This window comes from Helicoverpa zea, chromosome 9 (genome assembly GCF_022581195.2).
Source record: "Helicoverpa zea isolate HzStark_Cry1AcR chromosome 9, ilHelZeax1.1, whole genome shotgun sequence".
Classification (NCBI taxonomy): domain Eukaryota; kingdom Metazoa; phylum Arthropoda; class Insecta; order Lepidoptera; family Noctuidae; genus Helicoverpa; species Helicoverpa zea.
The window spans coordinates 2947738-2958800 of record NC_061460.1 but is presented as its reverse complement, the minus strand read 5'-3'; the positions used below and the strand labels follow the sequence as shown (position 1 = coordinate 2958800).

The 11063-nt window shown below is 36.0% G+C and overlaps 1 protein-coding gene across 1 annotated transcript; it reads right to left on the bottom strand.

Moving 5' to 3' along the window:
* Window positions 1–2270: 2270 nt before the first annotated feature.
* Window positions 2271–10754, bottom strand: LOC124633338 (exocyst complex component 6). Its single transcript, XM_047168526.1, has 16 exons — window positions 10586–10754; window positions 10255–10401; window positions 9956–10061; window positions 9469–9607; window positions 8534–8714; window positions 8097–8172; window positions 7711–7852; window positions 6697–6990; window positions 6151–6286; window positions 5711–5796; window positions 5280–5490; window positions 5026–5118; window positions 4575–4689; window positions 4013–4109; window positions 3341–3541; window positions 2271–2991 (listed from the first exon to the last, which is right to left on the bottom strand). The coding sequence occupies exons 1-16, from the start codon at window positions 10604–10606 to the stop codon at window positions 2748–2750; spliced, it is 2289 nt and encodes a 762-aa protein (XP_047024482.1). The 5' UTR covers window positions 10607–10754; the 3' UTR covers window positions 2271–2747.
* Between the last annotated feature and the right edge of the window lie 309 nt (window positions 10755–11063).

Below are 11063 nucleotides of genomic sequence, written 5' to 3'. Positions count from 1 at the left end.
ATAGATTGAAGATATTTTTGATTACCATTTATGTTAAATAGTAGAGTACAGGTAGGTGTACCTATCAAATAATATGACCTACATCAAACCACTTAGATACCTACTCATAATAAGACTTGATCTGAAATACACTTTGTGGAAATGTCGTGCGTGATAGCTTTTTGTATAAAGCGAAGAAAATGCCTGCGTCTTAATTGTCACATGCATGCATAAGACCATTGTTTAAGAAGTTTTGAGTTATTTAAAATGTTATACCTACTTATGTTTGTGATGTGGCAGTACTCTTGAAATAAATAAATAAAGAATCGAAACTGGTTACTATATACCTTTTCGTATATTATTTTACTTTTCATAAGTCTCTGCCCAACACTAAAAATTAATGGAACTAAAATAGAAGTCTGAATTATACATATGCTCTTTAGATCTCAAGCCGACTGACAAATGATTAAGTGCAATCAGGTTTGAATTTCAGTGCAATATAAACTAGAACAGGCGGGTCACGAAACTGCAAGGTTGCTATCTGATATCATAGATTTGGACGTGTTCATTTGTTTAATCTGTAAGTAATATGTAATATGTTCTCGGGGAATGACTAGAATTTATTGTTTCATACAACTGCAGCTATAATTAATAAAAATTACTAAGTTTAAAAATTGGAATACCTACTTATTTTTTTGCAAAAAATTTACAAAAGTTGTTTGGAGACTGGTTCCATATTAGACAAAGGCTGTATATTGGATGGTAATAGGGTGTTTACCCATACGTAAATTTGATGTACATAGAAGTAAACGAAAAGCTGTAATATAAACTTAGTTGAATAGTAATTTTGGTCGCGGTGTCATTTTGATCGGTCCGTGTCGCTGGCTGGAAAGGATAAATAAACTTTTTATCCTATTTAATTAGAAGCTCAGTGGAGTAAACTAACGGTGAAGCTTACTTCATTAGCTTCTAATTATATTGTAGATTAGCCATTGAAGTTGTTTTCTATAAGCTCCTGAAGCGCATGCCTAGTCAGGGAAAAGAGATTTTACTTCCCCTTTTTTACAAAACCAGTATATTTACCATTGCAAAATAAACTCCTTAAGACCTTTAGAAAGCTTGTCAAACATGACACATAGTCGGCTAATATTTTTGCGCGCAAAGGCCACTAATACCACATATGTGACCCGACCTGAAGGCCACGCGTCGGCCTTGCGCGGGCGCAGATAAGCGCGATATGATCGACACCGATCTAGATCGCCCGATACCGTTGTGCAACTAGTCACTGCTTAGGGTGTTTATACACTGCTACTCTAAATCGCAAAAAATTATTCAGTTCTTAATTGGCTAAAAGATATAGGCATGTGCACGGAGTCTCGGGTGGGATTCTTTCCTGGGTAGGGCCGACGTCCCAAATTAAAAGTTCTTAAAAGCCGTGGGTTTTTAAGAACTTTTCACAAAGCGGCCCAGAGTCTACACCCTTGCATAGAAGAACAGTCAGTGTACACAATAAAATATCAGTTAGTCAGTGTCCATATTTTCTCACAATTTAGAGAAACGCATTCTTAAGAATCATATTCTCGATTCATATCAAAACAATTTGCGACTGTACCTACCAAGACGGTATATCATTGCAAAAAATATCGCATTGTACAAACCGCCTTAAAATTTCGCTAAGCTGCTCATTTGTTTCATTAATACGTTGATCATATCAGTTACTATTGTTGTTTTTTACACTAGAATAAGCTCACAGTTGTTACTTCTGACGCAACTATTGTGGGTTAATTTTTTAATAGAGTGCCGCTAACTCGATTATTGTTATCTTTGCAATCTTGATAGTGCGATTATTAATATAGTAGGTGCTTATACTAGGAGTTATTTTGTAATAGCTTATGCATTTTAAGTAAGAATGATATGTTGATGGTAAATGCTGGTGTGATTTCTTAGAAATGTGTCGTGCTATAAGAGTATATATAGAATGTGAATATTTTACTTTGCATTTGCATATTTATAAAAAATATACTTCTATCGTTGATAACCAGAAAGTGCATAAAACAATCTACATTTTATTTTTAACCATTACACGCAAATGCGCTTCATTCAGTTAAAAGCATTTAGTTCTTGTACCAAGGTCTCGGAAAATGTCTCAAGTTTTACTTAAAGTTACGTTTTTATTATTTTGATAGCTCATGACCTACAATATTACCGGTTAGACCGGCCTACTAGTTCATGTACTAGACTAGTTGAATAGAAGTGCAACATTCTTGTATTTTGAATAAATAAAACTAGAATTTTACAATAAATAATTTATTACGTATTGATAAACAATGTCTTTCTATTTAACACTTAAATAATAACCTCTATAAATGCTGCTATCACTACGCTGATAAGGCTTATTGTACAAAACTAAATATTTTTTAAAAATATTATTCCAAATTGATAGACCACTGGCTGAACAGAGAATATGACAGGAGTGATTATGAAAAAAAAAAACACTCGAAAACTTTTATAAAGTCTTCAAGCTACTTTCGAGAGCACACACGAGAATATATTCCATTCAATAACTAATACTATGTATTTATGATTTTTTTATCCTAAAGTAATACAATATCTTCATTTAAAAACTTCGTTGCATACCCTAACTAATGACTTGACCGCCATAACATAAAAAAATATACAAACTCCTTACTCAAATACTATAATGCCTTACATAAAACCTCTTTTATGAACCGACTTCCCAAAAAGGAGGAGGTTATTTATATATCAATTCAAGAGCCATCTTGATTCTGTAACTGCTTCAATTGCTTAAGTACGGTGTCGAGCAACTTCCTTCTGTCTCTCTCATTCTTCTTCAAGACGGAGAAGACAGAAGACTTCTGTTCCGCTTCTTTCAGCTTCTCGAGTAGTGTGGCGGCGTCGCGGGGCGTCACCAGTGAATACTTGCCTCCGTCGATGCCTATGTCGTGGAGGTAGGATGACCAGTCCCAACCTGTTATTAGGTCTAGGAGTTGCCTGCAAAGAAGATGTAATGTTAACATCAGTGGTATAGCGAAAAATGAAGTTTTAACTCGGAATAACAGCCAAAAATTTTGATATAAAATAAACTTTCAACATTTTTCTGCATCAAGTTCTCAAAATATTCGAGAAACTCCCATCTTTGATCAGCAATTGGTCTGATACTAAACCCTTGGGTTTCAGGGAAATCTCGTCTCTTTCGTAGTCTGACGGAATTCCCTACCTCTAGGTTGAAAAATATTCTACAAACATTCCTTGGTGTGCCTGTTTTTGTCCCCGACCTGTACAACGTCTAAATAATCTCCAAAAATAAAGTCATATGGAATAAATGACTTATTTTTATTACCTCAAGCTCGCAAAATGTTCTAGCAGCTCTCCCTCCTTGAGCCCCGGCACGGGTTCCCCCGCAGCGAACTGCTCGCACTGTATCACGTCCAGGTTCAGCTGGTCCAACGCTCCGGAGGATATCTGCTTGACGGCAGGGTCGAGGAGTAGCGCTCGGAGACGGGTGGCGATGCGGTTGGTAGCCGCTCTGACTGCTGCTACCCTGGTGCGTTAAATTGGAAAACGTTGTGTCAAATATTGTGTAAAAAAGTGGATATTAGGAGTTTCCCGGGGAATACATATAGCTTTCGCTAAGGGGAAGTAATTCATAAAAAAATGGGGAAAGGTCCTGAGACTGGATTTTTGAGAGTTGACTAATGGCTCAATTGTACTTGGCTGCATACTAATGGACAAATATTGAGACATTTAAGGGTTACTTAAGCCGTCCCTTAGTGCAGAATTTCTATGAGAATCTGTCACTTAGGAGTGGCTTAAGTAATCATTAAATGTATCTGAGTGCGGGGGTAAGAGGTACAACTGGCAAAAAAAGGATAGCAAGCAAATTAAATACAGTTGGTTTTTATTTTCCCTTAAATACCATTTTTAGAGAATGTTGGAAAACTTCTAAAGAGGAAGACGAAACATTTATAATTGTACCGACATTACCCAGCTTATAAATTAAATAGTTACATACCTCGCTCTCTCAGGCAGTTGTTCGAGTGACGTGAGAACACCCGACAAATAGCTGAGCATGTCCGTCACGAATGAAGACGCCTGACCAGTTGGCTCCACTGAAATATACGGAATTATGTTATTTTTTTAATGAAATTGATTTTTTTCGTTTTTGTTCTGAAATCATTTGGATCCCATAGTAAATTATGTAAATGACGATTTCTCCTATCTTCACAAAACAAGTATTTTAATCATTCTGCTATAGTTCGGCCATTCAGAGAATGCGTTCCTGACACGTCGCGATTGAACTGACGACGTAACTTTGCAATGGCGTTGCAGTTACGATAAAAATATTTTTGCTGGTTGTTTACCGTTTTAACAATTGAGGAGCATTAAAACAACATTATTATATCAATAATCAATGAATGTTATTACGTCGTCAGTTCAATCGCGACGTGTCAGGAACGCATTCTCTGAATGGCCGAACTATAATAATAATTAAATATTTCTTTTGTTTAAATGTATGAAATAAATGGGATAATTTTTATCCTACACAAATATATAAAAAAGGTAAGTTATCTTACCCAGTAGCCAGTCGTAGTTTTCGAGGTCAAGGAACTCGTCCACCTTCTTCTCGAGTTTGTCGCAAATCTGTTGTTCAGCGTCATCGCGAGCTGCTTGGAACATACTGCCCGCCGTCTATGGAATAAAATGAACAATGCTCCATAAATATGTATGTTCTTATTTAATAATGGTACCTCATTAACGGAACGGAAAATACGTAAGATACCTTAACCCTGGGGCATTTACTACGCAGATGTACCATTTTTTGTACATGGCGTTTAAAATAAATAACTAAGACATACAGTTTCTGAAGTGGAGTTGAAACTGAATTTTGGGAGTAAATTGAGCGCGTCAAATAAATGGGAGTCTGCTTGCGTTCTGTCAAAAATCTCTGCCATAATATGATCTCTTTATACATGTAACACACGTCAGCAAGTGAAATGAGAAAGAATCAAGTTATGGGTATCTTACCTGCGTAGTAACTAGTTCGGAACCAGTGATGTTGCTGATGAACTCGTACAGACATAATGTAGCGCCTTCCAAGTACTGCGTGTCCACGATTATCTGAAAGAATGTTTATGTCATCAATATAAATAATAGGGATTTTTTTGATTAAATGTAATATTAAATCTTTTAGTTTATCACATTACATCTTTACAATTTTGTCTATATTCCTGACACTATACATTGGTTGGAACATCATATATAAATATATTGATATTTACCTGCACCAACTGCATAAGCGGCAGTGGTCTTCTAAACAGCGCAGACAGGCAGCCAGTAAAAGACCTGCTCAGCAACAGCGAGGCGGAATGTCTCGCGGCCGCGGCTCTACGCCCGCCGCCCAGGCCTAGGCCTGCTGAGTACTTCAGCCACGCGTATATAAACTCCTTCACTTGCACGTACACTGCAGGGACTATAGATGAGAATGGGAACCTAGGAAGTGTGAAATAACAATGTATTTAAGTATAGTTCAGATTTGTATGCCAAAACATAGATACATATGTAGTTTAAAAAATTCTTTACACAGAAAAATGGAATAAACACAGAACATATTTTTTAGGACACGAGTGCTAATATCTTCTCTAACATAATATCATATCATGATATCTAAACTATACCTACAATCTACATATACATAGATCAAATGACTTACTTTCTCGGGAACGGCTGAGTCTCCAATTCATCACCATCATACGGGAACGTATCCATCACACCCTCATACTGGTCTTGTGTCTCCACCTGTACACATAATAATCTTGTGTGTAAAAACTGTTAGATACTATATTAGTAGTTGGCGCGGTCGGTCAGAGGATGGGTGACCATCATGTCATGGGTATCGACTGGCAATTGAACGTCTTTGGTAGCCATTACTAGTTCATTTGGTGGTCAAAAGCCAGAAAGTTTGACAACCAATGTGAGCAAATGTGGGTACTGGGTTGCCCAGTTAACCGGATTGAAGAGGTCAGATAGACACTCACTCTATGTGAAACACTGGTATTCAGCTGCATTTGGTTAGACTGGAAGCCGACACCAACATTTAAGTGGGTAGTATTTTTAATTAAATGCATCGAATATAGTGTATACAGTACAAACCTCAATAGGCAAGAAGGATGCGTTATCCAGTATATCCCGGAAGACGACCACCCATCTCTGCATCAGCACCTCAGTGTAGTGTTCCGCCATCTCTTGCAGTAACGTCGGCAGTGGATCCGTCGGCAAGCCATAACATCTGATAAATGAGAACATATAAACATTTATAAAATCGTGTTTTATTCATTTTGAGAACTGTCAGCCAAGCTTTATTTTAAAAAATACTTTCTAAATTAAAAAACCGGCCAATAGCGATACGAACTCGAGCTAGAAGGCTTCCATTCCATTCTTACATTTGTACGAACAAAGAATCGTGTGTCTACAGCGGCAATAATAATTATTGTCGCCACTATATGTTTGTATGTGTTTGTGTAGGACACGTTCGTGATTCTAATACATCATCATCTGTGAAAATTTCCTCTGTCTTACTGACAAACAGACAGCGATGTAATAGTAATTGGATCCCGTTTAATCCTTTGCGTATGGAACCCCCCAAAACAACCCATACATAAAATAATAACCACTATACATACAAAAAAAAATACTCACTTCAGCGTATTAATAAAAAGCACAATCTGGTGCTTAATACTCAGCATCAGCGTAGGATCAGTTATCAAGGACGTGTTAGTCCTCAGTGTCGCAGCCACTTTGGTCACCGACATCCCCCACATATCCAGAAGCCAGTCCTTGGAGACCAGACCTGAGCCTGCACTGAGGAGGTATTCCTCGAGGATGAAGAAGCCTAGAACGGCGTTGAGGTAGTTCTTGACTCCTTGGGTAGAGTCGTGAAGGTTTGCGGAGGCTGGTATGAGGACCAAACGGGCTTGTTGTTTGCGTTGTGCTCTGTTGAATGGAAAAAAATATATTTATGTGGCGAATGCATGAGTGAAGACTTTTTGTGATTAGCTACGAAATGTTGTGAGAAAGTATAGACTGCTGCTTCTTACTTAGCCATATATCACTCTCAGTGACAGAAATAAGTAAGTTTTTCTAAGTATTTTAGAGTTGTATTCTCAACTTTTTTTTACAGCCTTTTATGAACTCTCCTACAAATGAGCAAACATACAATAGAAAAATAACAATCAATAAACTTTCACAGTTTGTTAGGGTCTCTCCAAACTTGATAGCATGTACATGCGCATACCTGTGCACGGAAGATAGTTGCGAGCCGCCATTAAGTTTGGCACGATCCTCAAAACATGGGTGAAACAATCCAAATTACCAAATATTTATTTTTATTTATTTATTTATTTAAAAATACTTCTTGCACACATAGTACAATGGCGGACTTAACGCCTTAGGCGTTCTCTACCAGTCTACCTTTGGGTGGCGGAGAGAAAGCGTTGGTAGGTGCAAACAAATCTGAAAAACTAGTGTGAAACATATACCTACATATATTACAATACACAAATAAATTAATAATAATATATATGTATATATATAACTATATAAATATGTACACTACAAACAATACTAATAACATATTAAGAAAGTTAATTTGAAACTGACTATTTATGTTTCTGCCAATCTGTCTATTTATGTGACTATTTATGTTCTATTTACCTGTAATACTGTATGAAGTCGTTCTTAGCTCCCAACACGCTGTGTATATGTAGGCAGCGGTGAAGTGGACTGAAGTCCACTAGCTCGTGTGGGCATTGAGGTCCCGTCGTGTCTTTAGCTGACATGCCCAGTACTGCCATGTCTGGGAAAATAAATACATATACAGAAAAATAACTATGGGACTAATATGTAAAAAAAAAAAAGTTTTTTTGGGTTTGCCAGACACAGTACTCTATTTAAGTAGGCGCTAACTCAATAGACAGACTCAATCTTGATATGTATTTCTATTTAGAAGTCTTAGTTAATACAATGATAATCAATTTTTGTTTAAAATAATGGATTCACCATTATTTTAAACAAAAAGTCCCAGAAAAAAATTGTCCTACCTTTCTTGTTTTTGACAATGCTAGCTAAGCTTCTTCCCAGCATTTCTTGTGTCTGTTTCAAAGCCATTGCTCCCACCTACAAAAAAAATTACATGAATCAACAACTGAATGACTTTTTTTTTTGCTTATCAACTGCCTTTTATAGCAGAGCTTTTATCCAGACAGACAGTCTAGCTAGAGTCTATATAGACTGAATCTGTATTCATTTAAATCAGTTTAGTAGTTTTTGCGACAGACCGACACTTGCGCATTTTGTAATACATAAGGATCTTGCAATATAAATCTTCTATCGCTCAAGCGGAAATGTGTAAAATCCCAAAAAAAAACAATAGCTAGAAAACCAGAAAAAAAAAATGGAACATGCATGGCCTGTCTTTGTACATTATGGATCTTGATTTTGCCACCATCACCTTGTATACAAACATAACACAACTGACCTGCGGACTAAGCTTCCGTATATTCTCAAGGAAGTCCCTAAGGTCTGCCATGGAGGCATCCTGTATGGCTTGCCTCAGCCGCGGTATGTCTGCCGAGATCTGAGCACACCACTTATACGGCCCCACTCGTGGTAACAGCACGTGTTCTAATTGTTCCAGAGTTTTTAAAGCTGGGTAATATCTGTGAAGAGTGGAACGTAATACAGTAACATAAAAAAAAGAAAATAAACACTAATTAACAATAATTGGACGTAGTTATGCAGAAACGTTCCAACCCACAAGTCACCCGAAATCGAGTTATTGTGATTGAACAGCCTAAAATTTAGCATATGGTTATCTAAACTCAATATAATTCAACAATAAAACCTCTAGTACCTTTACTAGTTAGAATAAAAAGAATACAACTGAAACGCGTAAATGCTTATATCTCAAATTCAAGTTTAATTTGAGATATAAGCATTTACGCGTACAGTGGGTTGGAACGTTTCTGCATAACTACGTCCAATTGTAGTTTTTTTGAGATGTATGTTAATGAAATGGCTCAATACCAGAGACAACAACATCCACATTCTAAGGGAATTAAGTGCACCCAGATAAAAAGGAGCCATTTCTATCACCCACCAGATAACAAAAATCCAGGTCCAATTATTTTTTTTTTTGTGACAGATAGGCCATTAATCAAAAAAGGGTATGGACAAATTTTTATGTGGGGGCACAGAGTAGTTCCCTAAAGAATGCAGTTGAAATTGCCGGCGAAAGCTAGTGTATAATACTTGCAAGTATAACTGTATGATTCTGTATTTGTTTGTGTGTGTTTCTGTTTATATTTAATTAGTTTCTTTTTCTGTTAAATTGTAATTTGGATATGTTTATTTGTGTAAATATGGAGTGTAAATTCCGAAATAAAGATTTATTTATTTATAACGTAAATATACCTTTTGGCATCCACCTGTGACTTGAGCTTAGAGTAAGTAGTGAGCAATGGTAGACATAGCTCCATCTTTTCAATAGTGGCAGCAATATTCAGCTCTACCCTGCGAGCCCGGATCAACTCCTCAGCTTTGGCACATAGACCTGATGAGAAGAGATAGTTGTTTATGTTTTAACTATCATTTCACAAGGTATGGTAAAACATCCATTAAAATATTATACAAAGAGTATTTATGTAGTTTATCAGTTGTGTAAGAATGCAGTAGCCATAAATAGCATTCATCATAAATAAATATCAACTTTTTATATGTATATTAACCAACAATACAATGGATGGATTGCATGAGAGTTCATATGGCTAGAAGGAATATTACTTGTGAGATCAAACAGACTACAAGTATGGAAGAAGAGAACATGCTTCACTCCGCTAAATATAATTGGAATTATGGTAGGAGGATGATAATGAATTATAAGCAATAAAACATAACTTACTGTCAGTAGTGTCAGTAACATTGGCGTCCACGTTAGATATGTCTGCATGCAACTCTTCAGCGTGTGACCGCACTTGTAATAACTCACGGATTGAGTCAATAAAGCCCTGAAAATTAACATGACACCTGTTATTACCGAATCACATGATATGTTTTTATATCTAAAAAGGACTTAAACAGTAAATATGAAACTATTTTTGCTGATGTATTACATTGGAAATTACAGTAAGTAGTAAATTAATCGGTTCATTAAAGTTTCAAATACAAAAATACAATAATAATTAACATTGATAACAATACCTGATAATGAAAGTTGCACAGCTTTTCAATTTCCTTGTCATGTTGCTTGATTCTCTCATCCAACTGCTGGACAAATGCTTCGTGGCCTTCTCCCTCGTATATGGAACGGAACGCCGGGCCCCAGTAGTCATCTATACCTTCAATCTCCTGAACACATACATTCAAATTTTATGACAACAATTTTGGAAATAATTTGTATTTCGATCTCTATATACTAAACAACTTTGGTCAGATGGTGGTCGAAGTAGCTGTTCCAGGTAAATTACCTTCTTATATGAGCTGTTCTCAACACTAGGCAAGTTTTAAAAGAAAAATTCTAAGTGGGTGTTACCTGGATTGTAGCGTTCGTCATTTTTGCTCACGATCACTTTTCTTTATAAATAAAAAATCATGTGAAACTTAAGTATTTATGTATTCAAATTAAGCTTGTTTCTTTAAATGAAATTGTATTGAAAACACTTGTAATGATTACTTATGCTCATCCGAAAACATATTATTGAAATTTTATTTTGACATTTTAAAATATGATGTCAATGACAAATTGGACATTTTAGACGTTAACATTCCCATCTACAAGGTTTCAGTTATATCATACGTCCAACAACTCAAAAATACTATTGTTGTAATCGACTCTTTAATTCATAATTATGAGTTGTATGAAAATAATAACAGTAGGTACTTGATTTATGAAATAAAGATTTAGTTTTTAATTTATAAATAGGAAACGAGGTAAGTAAGCTGTAAAAGTAAAATGGAACGTAGAAGGTATGCTTGCTTGCAAAAAAATAATTTACCTTAATTAAAAACCA